This window comes from Heterodontus francisci, chromosome 7 (genome assembly GCF_036365525.1).
Source record: "Heterodontus francisci isolate sHetFra1 chromosome 7, sHetFra1.hap1, whole genome shotgun sequence".
NCBI classification, from domain to species: Eukaryota; Metazoa; Chordata; class Chondrichthyes; order Heterodontiformes; family Heterodontidae; genus Heterodontus; species Heterodontus francisci.
Window position 1 is genome coordinate 134,213,802 of NC_090377.1, and position 19,274 is coordinate 134,233,075.

At 43.6% G+C, this 19,274-nt stretch overlaps 1 protein-coding gene across 2 annotated transcripts in view; it reads right to left on the reverse strand.

Annotated features, from left to right (window-relative positions):
* Positions 1-19,274, reverse strand: part of LOC137371792 (caspase-8-like) — a 76,622-nt gene that overhangs the window by 13,159 nt on the left and 44,189 nt on the right. For both annotated transcript variants that reach the window (XM_068034671.1, XM_068034670.1), the window contains exons 8-10: positions 17,435-17,535; positions 15,788-15,902; positions 1,905-2,397 (exon numbers count right to left, since the gene is read on the reverse strand). In XM_068034671.1, the coding sequence (XP_067890772.1) occupies positions 1,905-2,397; positions 15,788-15,902; positions 17,435-17,535 (709 nt within the window). The remainder of the gene's footprint in view (positions 1-1,904; positions 2,398-15,787; positions 15,903-17,434; positions 17,536-19,274) is intronic.

Consider the following 19,274-nt stretch of genomic DNA (forward strand, 5'->3'; position numbering starts at 1 on the left):
CACTCTGTGACATGGTGTAGCTAGCTCTATTCTGTCAACAAAAGTAATTCGTATTGACATTACATACTATTTTGCTTGCTAGCTAGCTAATACAGTGGTGCTGCTCTCCATTGATGTTTTTATGCTTAGCTACTTTATTTATAGAGAAAAATGTGTTTTGATGGCATTAGATTGGCTATACAATTTATATATAACTTAACTGTCCCCATGTCCATGGCTATGTCAATAATTTTGTCAAATGTCCGTGGTACAACATGTTGGTGCCTACCCCTGGGGGAGATTTGATAGAGGTGTATCTGTTCCCATTAGCTGATGGTACAAGAACTAGGAGATGCAGATTTATTGTTTTTGGGCAAGAGATGCAGAGGGGATGTGAGGAAGAATTTTTTATGCAGCAAGCGATAATGACCTGGAACTTTCTGCCTACAAGGGTGGTGGAAGCAGAGACGATGAGGAAATTGAGTGGGCACTTGAGGGAAATAAACTTGCAGGGCTACGGGGATTTGGGAATGGGACTCTTTAGAACCGGCATGGGCTTGATGAGCCAAATGGCCTCCTTCATGCCATAATGACTCTGACAATGACCTGGAGCTCTGCTTCAGAGTAAGCGCACACTCAAGCGTCATCTGCATACTGAAGCCCAACAACTGAGGCTGGAGCGATTTGGTTTTGGATTGAAGGCGCTATAGGTTGTTCTGTAGATTATCTCCACACCTGCAGGTAGTTTGCTGGAGGTGAGGTGTAGCCTTGCAGCAAGGAAAATGAAGAAGAGGGTTGGTGCGATGACACAGCCTTGCTTGACCCCGGTCTTGACTGAGACATGGTGGTTCCATTGGTGTGGATCACGGCTTGCATGTCATCGGGAAGTTTAGAAAGAGTATAATGTCAGGTAAGAACTATGGCAAACAAAAGACCAGTCACCTCCCCCCTGCACCCCACCCAATGACGTTCAATAGTACCCTTATTGCTGAGACCCTCACCATCAACATCCTGAGGGTCACTACTGACCTGAGGCTTAAGTGGACCCATTTTAACACTATATCTACATGAACATGACAAAGGCCGGGCAGTCTGAGACAACTGCCTCATCTCCTGACAAATCAAAGCCTGTCCAGAAGCTTCAAGGCTCAAGTCAAAAGCATAATTGAATACTCACCATTTGCTTGGATGAATGCAGCTTTATCAAAACTCAAGAAGCTCAACCCTATGCAGGATGGAGCAGTCCGCTTCCACTGGACTCAATATCCACCCCCTCCACCACTGGTACACTGCAGCTGCAGTACATACTATATGCAGGATGTCCTTCAGAAACTCATGAAACTTATTTCAACTACACCTCCCAGAACTGCCAAGTAGGATAATAACAGCAATGTCGTGGGAACATATCATCTACAAGTTTCCCATCAAGTCAAACACCATGTTGCATTAGACAGATGTCGCAGTGTCTTCATTGTTGCTGGCTCAATGTCCTAGAATTCCCTACCTAACACTGTTATGAGAGCACATTCTTTACAAGGTTTGCAGCAGTTCAAGGCAATGGTGCACCACCCAACTTCTCAGGAAAACTAAGGATGGGCAATAAACACGATTGTCAACACCACCTATATTCTGAACATTTGCTAAGACTATATCAAAGGGCAATTCAAACTGCAAAGGGAACCGAAGAGAGTCATGAAAAAATGTTAAACATCATACTGAAAAATGTGAAAAGAATGCTGATGTGTGGACACTGAGGTTAAGACCAGGTCAAGCTGGGCTGTGATGCACCCATGGAAAACCTGCCAATACTCAGCTTCTCAGTTCATGCACCAGAGTACTGGGGGCTGCTGGTACCTGTGGAACTAAATACCAATAATGAGTCAACAACTTCATCAAAGGAAAGAAAATAAAACCAGAATACTTACTGGCAGCAGTATTCTTCCAAACAGGTACAGAGTGTTTGAATGAACCAGGAGCCTTCACCTGTCCTATAGGAAACACAGTCAGGGACTGTAGACATTGCAAACAGGAAATCTCTGTCCTCAGGGATGGACCGCAATATTGCATCCGATTCAAGGTCAGAGTTGTTGCTTGTGGCACAATCCATCACGGGGCACGGTGTTTGTAAACATTTGCCTTGACAAGCTTGAATAAAGAAGACCTTGGGTTTTTCCAGCAATGAGTGGCAGTGGGACCCTGAAAACATGGACCTTATATTTCTGATACGAAGAAGTTTTCCATCAGTTCCCACAATTGCATCTCTTTCACCGTGGGAGAGGATGCAACACACAAAACAATCATTGGTCTCGTGATTAAACTTCTGATACTTCTGCAGTATTTCATTCATGCGTTCCACAGTTAAGTTATCATGTTTGTCTATTTCAAATCCCAACATCGCAAAGACTTGAGACAACTTTTCTGCAAGGAAGTGAAAAATACATTTAAAATACTTTTTTTGAGTATTGCAAGTATACTATGTTTCTTCTCCTGATTTTAATGACTTGGATGATGGGACAGAAAACCACATATCTATTTGTTGATGACCCAAAGATAGAAGGCATTGTAAGCAGTGTAGAAGGAAGTATACAAAGAGATATCAATAGATTAAGTGAATGGACAAAATTTGTGACAAAATGGATTTCAATGTAGGCAAATGTGAGATCATCCACCTGGACCAAAAACAGAACAGAGTACTTTCTAAATGGTGAAAAGCTGGAAACAGTGGAGATCAAAAAGACTTTAGGGTCCATGTACATAGATCATTAAAATGTCATGAACAAGTAAAGAAAATAATCAAAAATTCTGGGCTTTACATCTAGAGGACTAGAATACAAGGGGATAGAAATCAGGCTTCAGCAATACAAAGCCCTACTTAGACCACACCTACAATTACTCTGAGCAGTTGCGGGCACCACATCACAGGAAGGATATATTGACCTTGGAGGGAGTGCAGCATAGATTTACCAGAATGACACCTGGATTCCAAGCGTTAAATGACGAGGAGCGATCACATAAACCAGAGTTGTATTCTCCAGAATTTGGAAGGTTAACAGGTGATTTGATCAAGTTTTCGAGGTATTAAGGGGAACAGAAAGAAACTATTTCTGCTGATTGGGGAGTCTAAGACTAGGGGCATAGTCTGCGAATAAGCAGCAGACTTTGCGGGGTGAAATTAGGAAATACTTCTACACACAGAGAATAGTAAAAGTTTGGAACACCCTTCCGCAAATGGCAATTGAAGCTAGATCAAGTGTTACTTTTGAACCTGATAGATTTTTGTAAACCAAAGGTATTAGGGGATATGGGGCAAAGGCAGGTATAAGGAGTTAGGTTACAAGTCAGCCATAATCTCAAATGAATGGCGGAACAGGTTTAAGGGGCTAAATGGACTACTCCAATTCCTTTGTTCCTAATTTTCTCTGCTCCATCACTGAAGGCACTGACCCTCACTGGCATGGGGCTTTTTGGCCTTGTGCTCTCCAGTTCCTCTCTCAGCCTTCCAATGGTTAATAATTTTAAGGCATGGAAGGAGTCTATTCATTCCATCTTGCCTGTGCTGGCTCTTTGATAAAGCTATCTGCCTCACCTGTTTCTCCATAACATAATAAATTATTTGAAAAATATTTATCCACTTTCTTTGAAAAAAGTTATTACAGATTTTGCTTCCAGCACTTTTTCTGGTAGGACATTTCATGCTGTAATAACCCTCTGCTTAAAAAAAACTCTCCATTGTTCTTTAGCTAATGATCTTGGGTTTAGACCCTCTAGCTACCAAGTCACAGATTACCGAAAATTTGCCTCATAATTTGAACACCTTTATTGGATCTCCTATTGTTCTTTGTTCCAATAAAAAAAGTCTTGGTTTCACTAGTCTCTCCATATATCTAAAGTATCTCATCCCTGATACCACCATGATATTCTAACTGCAACCTACTTGATGATTTGTGTAGATTTAGCATCACCTCTTTGCTTTTATACTCTATGCCCCATATTATAAAACTTTGGATCCCACATACTATCTTTACAGATGTATCAACTTGCCATCCCCACTTTTAAAGATTTGTGCATCAACCACAAGGCTCTCTGCTCCTCAACTCCTTTCATGTTTTGCCATTTTGTGTGTATTTGCCCTCCTTATACTTCCTTTCAAAATATTCTCATCTCATGCTTCTCCACGTTAAATTGCATCTGGCATCTGCCTGATCTACTAATCTATGTCCTCCTGAAGTCACTTACAGTCCTCTTCACAATGAAACATGCTCCCTTCTCCAGTCCTCTGTAATTTTTGATATTGTGCCTCCATGTCGAATTCCATATATGTATGTGTATATATATATATATATATAGATAAAATATATACACACATACACATATACACACATAAAGATGCACATATAATATTGAGAAGAGCAAATGGTCCTGACAGTGACCCTAAGGGACACAGGAACATAGAAGCTGGGGCAGGCAAGACAGCCCATCAAGCCTGCCCCGCCATTCAATATGATCCTAGCTGATCTACCACTTCAATGCCTTTTTCCCACACTATCCTCATATGTCATTTGTATTTAGTTATCTGTCAATCTCTGCTTTAAACATACTCAATGACTGAGCTTCCACAGCCCTTTGGGGTAGAGAATTCCAAAGGTTCACAACCCTCTGAGTAAAGAAATTTCCCCTCATCTTGCTCCTAAGTGGCTTCCCCCTTATTTTGAAATTGTGTCCCCTAGTTCGAGACTCTCCAACCAGGGAAACATCTTAGCTGCATCTACCCTGTCTATCCCTTTAAGTATTTTGTAGGTTTCAATTAAATCACCTCTCATTCTTCAAAACTCTAGAGAATACAGGCCCTGTTTGCCCAATCTGTCTTCAAAGGACAGTCCCGCCATCCCGGGAACAAGTCTGGTGAATCTTCTATGGCAATAATATCCTTCCTAAGGTAAGGGGACCAAAACTGCACACAGTACTCCAGGTGCGGTCTAACCAAAATTCTATATAATTGAAGCAAGACTTCACTACTCCTGTACTCAAATCCTCTTGTGATAAAGGCTAACATACCATTAGCCTTCCTAATTGCTTGCTGCACCTGCATGTTAGCTTTCAGTGATTTATTGACAAGGACACCCAGATTCCTTTGTACATCTACACTTTCTAATCTCTTACCATTTAAGAAATACTCTGCACATCTTTTCCTCCTACCAAAGTAGATAACCTCACATTTTTCCACATTATATTCCATTTGCCATGTTCTTGCCCACTCACTCAGTCTATCCAAATCCCCTTGAAGCCACTTTGCATCTTCCTCACAACACACATTCCCACCTAGTTTTGTGTCATCTGCGCACTTGGAAATGCTACATTTGGTCCCCACATCCAAATCATTGATATATATTGTGAACAGCTTGGGCCCAAGCACTGATCCCTGCAGTACCGCACTAGTCACAGCCTGCCAACACGAGAATGACCCGGTTATTCCTACTCTCTGTTTTCTACCTGTTAACCAATCCTTAATCCATGCCAGTATATTACCTCCTATCCCATGTGCTTTAATATTGCTAACCAACCTCCTGTGGAGGACTTTATCAAAAGCCTTGGGAAAATCCAATTATACCATGTCCACCAACTCCCCTTTGTCAATTCTGTTAGTAACATCCTCAAAAAGTTGGACGGGTTGCACCTGAACCGCAACATGACCAACATCTTTGCAGGGAGGTTTGCTAGTGCTGTTGTGGGGGGGGCGGTTAAACTAATTTGGCAGGGGGATGGGATACAGAGTGGAGGTACAGTAGGGGGTGATGCACAGCCAAATATAGAAGAGAAACTAAGTCAGTTTGGAAGGTAGAGCAAATGTAGACCTGTTAAGGCACAAGTGAATAATGCAAACTGGATTGCATCTATTTTAACACAAGGAGTCTTACCAGTAAGGCAAATGAATTGAGGGCATTGATTAACACATGGAAATATGATATTATTGCTCTCGCAGAGGCATGGTTGAGGGAAGGGCAGGACTGGCAGCTCAATATTCCAGGGTATAGAATCTTCAGGCGTGATGGGGGGGGGGGGGGTGGGGGGGGGGTCGTGGTTGTAAAAGAGGTGGCATTGCACTATTGATCAAGCAGTCAATTACTGCAGTAAGAAGGGATGATATTTTAGAAGGTTCCTCAAATGAGGCCATATGGGGAGAACTTAAAAACAAAAAGGGGGCAATCACTTGACTGGGCGTATACTACGGGCCTCCAAACAGTCAGGGAGAGATAGAGGAACAGATATGTAGGCAAATCTCAGAGAGGTGTAAAAATAATAAGGTAATAATAGTAGGGGATTTCAATTTCCCTGATATTAACTGGGATAGTCAGTGCAAAAGGCTTAAAGGGGGCGGAATTCTTAAAGTGCATCCAGGAGAGCTGTTTGAGCCAGTACGTAGTAAATTCTACACGAGAAGGGGTGGTACTGGACCTAATCTTAGGAAATGAAGCCGGACAAGTGGTAGAAGTGTCAGTGGGGGGACCATTTCGGGGATAGTGACCATAACTCTGTAAGATTTAACATAGTTATGGAAAAGGACAAAGATGGACCGGAAATAAAGGTACTGAATTGGGGGAAGGCCAATATCAATATGATAAAACAGGATCTGGCCAAAGTGGACTGGGAGCAGCTACTTGTAGGAAAGTCTACATCAGATCAGTGGGAGTCATTCAAAAAGAAAATAGTGAGAGTTCAGAGCTGACATGTTCCCGTAAAGGTGAAGGGGAGGATCAACAAATCCAGGGAACCCTGGATGTCAAGGCATATAGAGGATTGGATGAGGAAAAAAAAGGAGGCTTATGGCAGATTCAGAGGGCTGAAAAAAACAGAGGTCCTAGAGGAGTATAGAAAGTGTAGGAGGGTACTTAAAAAAGTAATCAGGAAAGCAAAGAGGGGGCATGAACAAACACTGGCGGGCAAGATAAAGGAAAATTCCAAGGCTTTTAATAAGTGTATCAAGGGCAAGAGGATAACCAGGAAAGAGTAGGGCCCATGAGGAACCAAAGTGACAATCTGTGTGTGGAGCCAGAGGACATAGGTGAGGTTTTAAATGATTACATTTCATCTATGTTCACTATGGAGAAGGATAATGTAGGTGTAGAGATCAGGGAGGGGGATTTTGATATACTTGAACAAATTAGCATTGAAAGGGAGGAGGTATTAGCGGTTTTAGCGGGCTTAAAAGTAGATAAATCCCCAGGCCCAGATGAGATGTATCCCAGGCTGTTATGTGAGGCAAGGGAGGAGATTGCAGGGGCTCTGACACAAATTTTCAAATCCTCTCTGGCCACAGGAGAGGTACCAGAGGACTGGAGGACAGCGAATGTGGTACCATTATTCAAGAAGGGTAGTAGGGATAAACCAGGTAATTACAGGCCAATGACTCCAACATCAGTGGTAGGGAAACTATTGGAACAAATTCTGAGGGTCAGGATTAATCTCCACTTGGAGAGGCAGGGATTAATCAGGATAGTCAGCATGGCTTTGTCGGGGGAGATCGTGTCTAACTAACTTGATAGAATTTTTCGAGGAGGTGACTAGCTGTGTAGATGAGGGTAAAGCAGTTGATGTCGTCTATATGGACTTCAGTAAGGCTTTTGATAAGGTCCCGCATGGGAGATTAGTCAAGAAGGTAAGAGCCCATGGGATCCAGGGCAATTTGGATCCAAAATTGGCTTAGTGGCAGGAAGCAGAGGGTGATGGTCGAGGGTTGTTTTTGCGATTGGCAGCCTGTGACCAGTGGTGTACCACAGGGATCGGTGCTGGGACCCTTGCTGTTTGTAGTGTACATTAATGATTTAGACGTGAATGTAGGAGGTATGATCAGTAAGTTCACAGATGACACGAAAATTGGTGGCATTGTAAATAGTGAGGAGGAAAGCCTTAGATTACAGGATGATATAGATGGGCTGGTAAGATGGGAAGAGCAGTGGCAAATGGAATTTAATCCTGAGAAGTGTGAGGTGATGCATTTTGGGAGGACCAACAAGGCAAGGGAATATACAATGGATGGTAGGACCATAGGAAGTACAGAGGGTCAGAGGGACCTTGGTGTACTTGTCCATAGATCACTGAAGGCAGCAGCACAGGGAGATAAGGTGGTTAGGAAGGCATATGGGATACTTGCCTTTATTAGCCGAGGCATAGAATATAAGAGCAGGGAGGTTATGATGGAACTGTATAAAATGCTAGTTAGGCCACAGCTGGAGTACTGTGTATAGTTCTGGTCGCCACACTATAGGAAGGATGTGATGCACTGGAGAAGGTGCAGAGGAGATTCACCAGGATGTTGCCTGGGCTGGAGCATTTCAGCTACAAAGAGAGATTGGATAGGCTAGGGTTGTTTTCTTTAGAGCAGAGAAGGCTGAGGGGGGACCTGATTGAGCTATACAAAATTATGAGGGGCATAGATAGGGTAGATAGGAAGAAACTTTTTCCCTTAGCGGAGGTGTCAATAACCAGGCGGCATGAGGTTTAGAGGGGATTTGACGAAAAAAAATTTCACCCAGAGGGTGATTGGAATCTGGAACACACTACCTGAAGGGGTGGTTGAGGCAGGAACCCTCACAACATTTAAGAAGTATTTAGATGAGCACTTGAAACGCCATAGCATACAAGGCTACGGGCCAAGTGCTGGAAAATGGGATTCAAATATATAGGTGCTTGATGGCCGGCACGGACAAGATGGGCCAAAGTGCCTGTTTCTGTGCTGTATAACTCTACAAAAACTCCAATAGGTTCGGCAAACATGATCAGCCATTCATAAATTCATGTTGACTATGCGCAATCAGGTCATTATTATCCAAGTGTCCATTTATCACATCCTTTAGGATAGATTCTAGCATTTTCCCAATGAGTGATGTAAGGCTAACAGGTCTGTAATTCCCTGTTTTCTCTCTCCCTCCCTTCTTAAATAGTGGGGTGACGTTTGCGACCTTCCAAGCTGCAGGAACCGCTCCAGAATCTATAGAATTTTGGAAGGTGATCACCAATGGATCCACTCTCCATAGCTACCTCTTTCAAAAGTCTGGGATGTAGAATATTAGGTCCTGGGGAGCCCCATTGATTTCTCCAATACAACCTTCTTACTAATACTAATTTCCTTCAATTCCTCATTCCCCCTAATCCCTTGGATCTCTAATTCTGGGAGATTTCTTGTATCTGCCTCAGTGAAGACAGACACAAAGTAATCATTTAACTTCTCTGCCATTTCTCTATTCCCCATTATAAATTCTCTTGACTCTGCCTGCAATGGACACCACAGTTTGTATTCCTCCAGTCTGTAAATATTTATCATATTCGTTCTATTCGTTTACCTACTTCCTTATTTTTATTCATTCATGGGATGTGAATGTCACTGGTAAGACAACATTTGTTGCCTATTCCTAATTGCCCTTGAATAGATGGTGGTGAGCCACCTTTTTGAACCGTTGCAGTCCATGTGGTGTCAGTACACCTATAGCGCTGTTAGGAAGGGGGTTCCAGGATTTTTATCCAACAACTGTAAAGGAACAGCGATATAGTTCCAAGTCAGGATGGCATATGACTTGGAGGGGAATTTGCAGGTGGTGGTGTTCCCATGCATCTGCTACCCTTGTCCTTCTAAGTGGTAGAGGTCACTTGTTTGGAAGGTGCTGTCAAAGGAGGCTTGGCAAATTGCTGCAGTGCATCATGTAGATGGTATACACTGCTGCCACTGTGCGCCGGTGGTGGAGGGAGTGAATGTTTAAGGTGATGGATGGGGTATCGATCAAGTGTGCTGCTTTGCCCTGGATGGTGTCGAGTTTCATGAGTGTTGCTGGCGTTGCAGTCATCCAGACAAGTGGAAAGTATTCCATCAAACTCCTGACTTATGCCTTGTAGATGGTGGACAGGCTTTGGGGAGTGAGGAGGTGAGTTACTCACCACAGAATTCCCAGCCTCTAACCTGCTCTTGTAGCAACTGTATTTATATAGCTGGTCCAATTCAGATTCTGGTCAATGATAACCCCCAGAATAGAGTCATAGAGTTATACAGCACAGAAACAGGCCCTTCGGCCCATCGTATCTGTGCCGGCCATCAAGCACCTAACTATTCTAATCCCATTTTCCAGCACTTGGCCCATAGCCTTATATGCTATGCTATGGATGTTGATAGTGGGGGATTCAGCAATGGTAATGCCATTGAACATCAAGAGGAGATGGTTAGATTCTTTCTTGTTGGAGGTGGTCTTTGCTTGGCAGTTGTGTGGCGCAAATGTTACTATCCATATTGTGACACTCCCTTTAATACCACGCGCCTTCATTTTATTAAAAAGGCTCCTTTGCAACATCTTCGCAAACACCTTTTGAAAATCCACATACAGAACATCCACTGCATTACCTTTATCAATATGCTGTTATTTCCTCAAAGACCTTTATTACGTTTGTCAGACATGACTTGCCTTTTACAAATTCATGCCGGCTATTCTCAAATAACCAATGTTTCTTCAGTATTCATACTGTACTCTCGCCTTTAGATGCCTCCCCATTGTTGCTGTGTGACTGACTGGGTTATAGTTACTTGATCCAGTGCCTTTTCGACTTGCAGTTTCCACCATGTTTTTCGGTACTGCTTCCATATATATGTTATCCTTACTATCTGCTCTACCTCCTGTCCTTGTACCCTTTCATTCCCACTATTACATTCTTCTGTGCAAAGTACGTATTTTGTATCCCTGCATTTCTACATTCTTCATGAGATTTCCTTGTTCATCTCTAATCAGCCTCACTTTTCCTTTAGGAATTTTATGCATTTTTTGTGATTATGATTTCCTTTTTTGTTTCCTGCCACTCTTTTTTAAAATCTCCTCTTATTCTAAATTACTAGTCCTATATTAGTCAAATACCTCATTTTTAAATGTTATTCTAATTTTAAATGTTGACTCATCTGAGAAACACAAACTTTTGCTCCACCATCTTTATTATTTCAAGGAATGTGTCTAGTCAGTAATCATCTCCTGTTTGAACCTTTCTTATTGTTTATGCAGTTTCATTTGCTTATTATTATTTCCAGTTTACCTGGGCTAGTTCCTTTTTTATTTTACAGAAATTAGCTTTTTCCAGTATGTACCTTTATTTTTGGTGATTCCCTCCCCTTTTTAATTTTATATTGAACCTAATTACTTTATGATCGCTGTTTCCTTGTTGTTCCCCAACCCTATGATACCGACCCGTTTAACCTTCATTTCCTGGAACTAGATCCAGTACTGCCTCTTGCCTAGGTACTCTTGCCCAGGTACGTCATGTACACAAAAAGCAGGACAAATCCAACCTGGCCAATTACTGCCCCATCAATCTATTCTCGATCATCAGTAAACTGATGGAAAGTGTCATTAACAGCGCTAACAAGCATCACTTGCTTAGCAATAACCTGCTCAGTGACTCTCAGTTTGGGTTCTGCCAGGGTCACTCAGCTCCTGACTGCATTACAGCCTTGCTTCAAACATGGACAAAAGCGGAGAGGTGACAGTGACTGCCCTTGACATTAAGGCTGCCTTCTTGAACCGCTGCAGTCCATGTGGGGTAGGTACACCCACAGTGCTGTTAGGAAGGGAGTTCCTGGATTTTGACCCAGGGACAGTGAAGGAACGGCGATATAGTTCCAAGTCAGGATGGTGTGTGGCTTGTACGGGAACTTGCAGGTGGTGGTGTTCCATGCAACTGCTGTGCTTCTCCTTCTAGGTGGTAGAGGTCGTGGGTTTGGAAGGTGCTGTCTAAGGAGCCTTGGTGCGTTGCTGCAGTGCATCTTGTAAATGGTCAGAAGCTGAGTTGGCCGGGTTGGATTTGTCCTGCTTTTTGTCTACAGGACATACGTGGGCAATTTTCCACATTGCTGATAGATGCCAGTGTTTTAGCTGTACTGGCTAGGGGTGCAGCAAGTTCTAGAGCACAGGTCTTGCTGGAATTTGTCAGGGCTCATAGCCTTTGACCGAGTTTGGCATCAAGGAGCCCTAGCAAAACTGGAGTCAATGGGAATCAGGGAAAAACTCTCCACTGGTTGGAGTCATACCTAGTGCACTGGAAGATGGTTGTGGTTGTTGGAGGTCAATCATCTCAGCTCCAGGACATCAGTGCAAGATTTCCTCAGGGTAGTGTCCTAGGCTCCAACCATCTTCAGCTGCTTCATCAATGACCTTCCTTCAATCATAAGGTCAGAAGTGGGGATGTTCGCTGATGATTGCACAATGTTCAGCACCATTCACGACTCTTCAGATACTGAAGCAGTCTGTGTAGAAATGCAGCAAGACCTGAACAATATCCAGGCTATCGCTGAGTCCCTGACTATCAACATTCTGGGAGTTACCATTGACCAGAAACTGAACTGGAGTAGACATATAAATACCGTGGCTACAAGAACAGGTCAGAGGCTAGGAATCCTGTGGCGAGTAACTCATCTCCTGACTCTCCAAAGCTTGTCCATAAGGCACAAGTCAGGAGTGTGATGGAATACTCTCCATTTGCCTGGATGGGTGCAGCTCCAACAACACTCAAGAAGCTCAACACCATCCAGAACAAAGCAGCCTGCTTGACTGGCACCTCATCCATGAACATTCACTCTCTGCATCACTGATGCACAGTGGCAGCAGTGTGTACCGTCTACAAGATGCCACTGCAGCAATGCACCAGGATCATTAGACAACACCTTCCAAACCCGCAACCTCTACCATCTAGAAGGACAAGTGCAGCAATTGCATAGGAACACCACCACCTATAAGTTCCCCTCCAAACCACACACCATCCTGACTTGGAACTATATCGCCGTTCCTTCACTATCGCTGGGTCAAAATCCTGGAACTCCCTTCCTAACAGCCTGTGGGTGTACCTATCCCACTTGGACTGCAACTGTTCAAGAAGGCGGCTCGCAACCACTTTGTCAAGGGCAGTTAGGGATGGGCAATAAATGCTGGCATAGCCAGCGATGCCCACAAATCGTGAATGAATAAAAAAAAACATTGTGCATTTATAATCATCCAACTCAAACCTCCCTCTGGCAATTTTACTCATTCCACTTTTTGTGCTCTGTTTTGCTCTTTTATATTTTTTGTCCTGTCTCTTTTTCTCTGCTTTCTGCTTCCTCACCTTTTTCTTGCAAAGCACTTGTTACAGTCCCAATGAGGACAGTGGTCAAAACTTTGTTCAGATGAAGCTCGTCCACCCTGTACAAACCACTCTTGCTCTAGAACTGGTACCAATGTCCAGTGGTTGTATATTCTCCTATGTTTGAATAGTCTACTAGTGGAGTGCTGTGTGATTGGGGTAGCAGCAGATAGGTCCACTGGTTTGTTCATGGAGATTTGATGACAATGTTGCTCAGGTGATATTTTAAGAGAACCATCTTTATACATTTGAAAAGTATTGTCACAGTGAGTCTGGCAAGTTTGAATATAACTCGGGAAACGGAGAATAATAAGTACAAACCTTTTTTAGCTATTTTAACAGAAGAAGAAAAGTGAAGGATGGAGTGAGGTCATTGAAAGTGCAATCAGATGAGAACAAGTCAACTGATGCTACTCAGACAACAAAAGTGCTCAGTTTTAAACAAGGAAGCAGCTTATCTAATATAAAAGCAAAATACTGCAGATGCTGGACATCTGAAATATAAACAAGAAATGCTGGAAATACTCAGCAGGTCTGGCAGCATCTGTGGAGAGAGAAGCAGAGTTAACGTTTCAGGTCAGTGACCCTTCTTCAGAACTGACAAATATTAGAAATGTAAAAGGTTTTAAGCAAGTAAAGTGGGGGTGGGGCAAGAGATAACAAAGGAGAACGTGTAGACAGGACAAGGTCACAGATAATAACTGACCAGAAGGTCATGGAACAAAGGCAAATGGTATGTTAATGGTGTGGTGAAAGATAAAGCGTTAGTACAGAGAGGGTGTCAATTGACTGTAAAATGAACAGCCCTGACTCCAAGCACAAACATTAAAAGAAAAGTGGGTAGGCACAATAGAAACAAACTAAAATAAAATAAACAAATAAAAAATAACTAAAAATATAAAAGTGGGAGGGGGGGGGGGGGGCCGTCATGCTCTGAAATTATTGAACTCAATGTTCAGTCCGGTAGACTGTAGTGTGCCTAATCTGTAAATGAGGTGCTGTTCCTTGAGCTTGCATTGATGTTCATTGGAACACTGCAGCAATCCCAGGACAGAGATGTGAGCATGAGAGCTGGGGCGGGGCAGGTGTGGGTGTTGGTGTTGAAATGGTGAGCAACCAGAAGCTCGGGTCATGCTTACGGACTGAGTGGAGGTATTCCGCAAAGCGGTCACCCAACTTATCTGATCTGGTAAAGGAAAGACAAAGTACTGCAGCATTAAGTTTTGACACTATTCACATTACTGCCAGCATGGTTGCTGAGCAGCTAGTCTACTTTAAGGTAAATAAATATTAGGGATACATCCTTGAGGAAAAAAGGGAAGAAACTGCAGAAACTCTGGCACAAATCTTCCAGCAATCACTGAATACTGGGGAGGTGCCTGGAGACTAGAAAAAGGCAGATGATACACCTATTTAATAAAAAGGTAGCAAAAGTAACCCAGGAAATGACAGACTAGTGAGTTTGGTGTTCACTGTCAGTAAAATTATAGAAAACAATATTATAGATTAAATCATGGAGCATCTTATATAAATAAAATCAGGAAGGATTACTAATACGGGTACCTGAAGAGGTTGTCTTATTGCTTTAACTTACTGGTTTTCTTTGAGATTGTGACAAAGGAGCTTATTGGAGGTATGGCAGTGGACATAGTGTACTTGGATTTCATTAAGGCCTTGGTTACAGTTTCTCTGGAAAGGCTGATGCCAAAAATAAAGACAACTGGAAGCAGCGGAAATATTTTACAATAGATTCACAATTAGTTGGTCAACAGAATCCAGAGGGTGGTGGTACAGGAGTTGTCTTCAGCCGATGTTACCAGTGGGGTCCCAAAGGGTTTTGGGACCTCTTGCTTAATATAATCATCCAGGACAAATTTCATTGGTACTCAGAAAAAACATGCACTAATAAATGACAGCGAGCATGCATTTGTTAACAGCAAATCATACTTGACTAATTTAATTGAGTTCTTCGATGAAGTAATGGAGAGGGTTGCTGAAGGTTGTGCAGTTGATACGTGTATAGACTTTCAAAAGGCATTTAATAAAGTAATACATAATAGACTTCTTGGCAAAATTGAAGGGGCAGTGGCTGTGTGGATCCGAAATTGCCTAAAGGACAGAAAGCCAGGAGTAGTGGCGAACAGTTGTTTTTCAGACTGGATGGAAGTATAGAGGGTGGGTTGGTGTTCGGACTACTGCTCTTTTTGATATATCCAAATGACTTGGACTTGGATATACAGGGCATAATTCCACAAAGTCTTCACATGACACAAAACTCAGAAATGTAGTAAACAGTGAAAATAGTAACAGACTTTAGAAGGACGAACATGACAGATGGACTGTGATACGATGCATTTTGGAAGAATGAGGAGAGGATATATAAACTAATGGTACAATTTTAAAGTGGGTGCAGAAACAGAGGAAACTCAGGGTGTACATACACAAATCTTTGAGGATTTGGGAAAGGAAAAGGGCAGCGTTTGCTGCTGAATGAAGATTGGGGATTAGCAGAGTAGAATAACTGTACAGGTTGGTATAGATCGGGCCATTACATTTCCATGCTGTGCAACTGTGTTCACACCACAGCATAGCAGGGGTTCTAAGACACATTGCTTCAATATCCTCCTCAACAAGATAAGCCAATCATTTAGAATCCTTTTAACTTTACCTGCATCACGATCTGTTCCATTTCTTTCCTTGAACTTTGTCCCAGGAAATGATCTGTTGTTTAATATTAAACAGATTCCAAGCGGTTCACTGTCCATTTTGTACACTCCAATACCCTGGTGAAACAGTTAACTCAACATGAAATACATATCCAGACAAGGTGACAGATTTTATGAACATGATGTTTAAGAAGTGAGGTGTTCAGCATGTTGAAACGTGACCTTTCTCTTCTTGAACCTGGGCTCACATCCAGACCTGAGATGCCTGCTGGGATGCCTGCTTCCTCTCTCTGGTGCCCAAAACAATCCTACTTCAAATGAATTTGAACAGTGCAAAATTGTTTCAACTAGCACTAACTGGCAGTAAATTGGCAACCTTGCTAGGAGATACCATAAGGGCAGCTTGTGTGGCAAATGAAAATACCACAATCTTGTAGTTGTGCTTTCTGAAGTTGGGGTTGAGGCACATTATTGATATTGCCAATTCATGCAAAGTGTAGGGAAATGCAGAATGAAAGTTGCACACAGTAATGAGATAATGGCCAGAAGAACTGTCCCATCAAGTACTCCCAGGGTAGGTACAGCATGAGTTAGATACAGTGTAAAATTCCTTCTGCACTGTCCCATCATAGGTACAGCGTGGGATAGATACAAGGTAAAGCTCCCTCTATGGTATTTGCTTATCTAATATTGTCCTACCCATTCTTGACTAAAATTTCTATCTCCCTTTCAAAAAAAGGAGAAGGATCATTGGTAATTGTTTGGTTACAAAATTTTAACGAGAATTTTTGTACAAAGGTGCTAAGTCTCTTTAGTAGCAGTTCTTGGAAAAGCAGCCCTGGATGGCACTCCCACAGAGCACTGAGTCATACTGAAAAAGAAATTTCCGGATTTGATCCCGAGACTCTTAAATAAAGTTGCATATTTCTCATGTTGAGGCAAGATAAGGTGGCAGGACAAGTTGAGAAGGCTGTTAACAAATTATATGGGATCTTGGGCTTTATAAGTAGAGGAACCAAGCACAAAGCACAGAAATTATGCTAAATCTTTATAAATCATTGATCAGGCCTCAGAGTGTTGTGTTCAATTCTGGTACACACAGCTTGCTCAGATCCCCACTTCCACAGTCAAATTCTTGCAAATTCATGATTAAGTATAAATTTCTGTGCAAAACAGCACATTCCAGCAAAATACTGCAGATGCTGGCAATCTAAAAACAGAAAGTGTCGGAAATACTCAGCAGGTGACAGCATCTGTGAAGAGAGAAAGAGAGTTAACATTTCAGGTTGATGACCTTTCATCTGTTCTGATGAAAGGTCACAGACCTGAAACATTAACCCTGCTCCTCTCTCCACAGGTTCTGCCAGGGCTGCAGAATATTTCCAGAACTTTCCGTTTTTATTGGCACTTCCTCATCCTCCCTCCTTTGCCCAGGGGTACTTAGATCAACTGTATCAGCCCTGACTGAAATTGAGCAACTCAGCATAGGCCACTGATTGCACTCATGACCTGCCTGACAAGGTCATTCGGGGATGCTGAGGGGGCAGAGAGATGGGTGGAGTACATACGTGAGAGGAGCTTTACTTTCTTAGAATATACAGACTTTACAAAGTATTAACATTCACACTGTTCACTTGTGCCTCACCAACCTGGCTGTTCCGCTGATTTTCCTCTGAATGTGAACTTGTCTGTGCCAAGGAACATGGAGGAAGGGCAGCCACTGCGTCTAATGAGGAGGCTGTTGAGGTTTCTGGCGAGTCAGAGAGAGAGCAAAACTATATTTATGATGCTGCAGGATGTGAGGTTTCACACATACCCAAACTCATAGCAGTTATCAAATGGTATGGAGAGTGGGGAGAGGTGCTTTGGAAACATTTGCCCTGTGTATGCACAACCCTCCAACTGTGCACATTGCAAGAAAGCTTAAGCTAATTTGCAGGTCTGTTTACAATGCAGCAAAGTAAAATAAGATATTTGGTTGCACACAGAAAAAAATTCTTTAAGCAGTGAATGAATTAATTTTCAATGTTACACTACCGCCTCTGCTCTCATCCTCTGTCTGTGGCCACCCTAAAAGCATAGCAGGGACTGTCCATCTAGGAGAGTACACCATGACCACTTCCCTCCCAAGTAGTTATTTAGATGGTAGGGTAGTTGAGATTACTTCATAACACCATATTAATGGGGTAGTTATCAAATAACATCCTAGTTATTTAAACAAAAAACTTTGAACCCAAAGGTTCAGCAATGTTATTGCTCAGAAGCAGAACCCTTTCCATTTCAGGCTCCCAGTTCCAGTATCAAATGGTCCCAGTGCAGGTACAGCATGAGTTAGATATAGAGTTAAGCACCCTCTACACTGTCCCATCAAACACTCCCAGGGCAGATACAGCATGGGGTTAGATACAGAGTAAAGATGCCTCCACACAGTCCCATCAAACACTCCCAGGGCAGGTACAGCACAGGGGTCCATCTCCTGGCGTGGGTCCTCAGGCTCCCCTTCCCACCAGCACCCCTCGGAACGGAGGTGCGGGAGATGCCCCTGTGATCTTGTCAACTCCTGAGGCGGGGGGCCCACCCTTGATAGGGGAATCTGTGGACCCCACAGGAGAAATCATTCCTTTGGCCGATGGGTCGGGTGTCCTGGGTGAGAGCGAGACCTGTGAGGGACCGCCCTCCCATCAGCCTGACGCTGCCGCCCGGGATGTGCCAATCTGTGTAATTCCCTATCTGCTGGTCCTGTGGACGCTGGCGGGGCAGGAGATGGCCTCCTCTCTCCGCCTCCGGTCTCGGCTCCGGCTGGATTACGGAGTCAGACACTTCCATCGCCCCTGGACCGCTGATTGGCCTGGGGAGGGGATCCTGAACCGCTGGTACCCACAGGCTCCAGTTCCATCCTAGAACCCAGAGAGGACTCCTCCACCGTCAATCCCGGGGGTGGGATCATGACGGAGGCGGGACCAGCTGGCGCAGCCGGGACGTCCGCCCCACAGTATGTGGTGGGTGTGTCGGCCGCTGGCGTTGACAACCCGGAGGAGGATGGGGATCCGGTGTGGGGCACGGAGGACGACCTTGATTCCATCGCCAGTGAGGTGGTGGAGTCCCTCGTTCCTCCCACTGAGTCTCCTCTCATCCCCACAGCGGAACCCGGGATTTCCTCGCGGCTTGCAGGGGTTGCCGCAATAAAGTTCAGCTGGCCCTCGGCCGTTGGTCGAGTCTGGCGCTCATCATTCAGTCCGTCATTGCTGCCCTCAAGAGAACGGGCAAGGGCGCGGACGTGAAACTGGTTGAGAGGCGCTGTTTTAATGCGTTCCTCAATGTGTTGCTGGGGGAGTGGAAGGCCAGGTGCACTTCCGCTCCCTCCTCACAGTGAGGTGTTGGTGACGGGTTTTAAGTACCTTTGACGTGAAGATAACCATAGCCAGCCTCAACATCAACGGCAGCAGGGGGTCTCACCGCAGATTTCATCATCTCTCAGTCCTCAGTGAA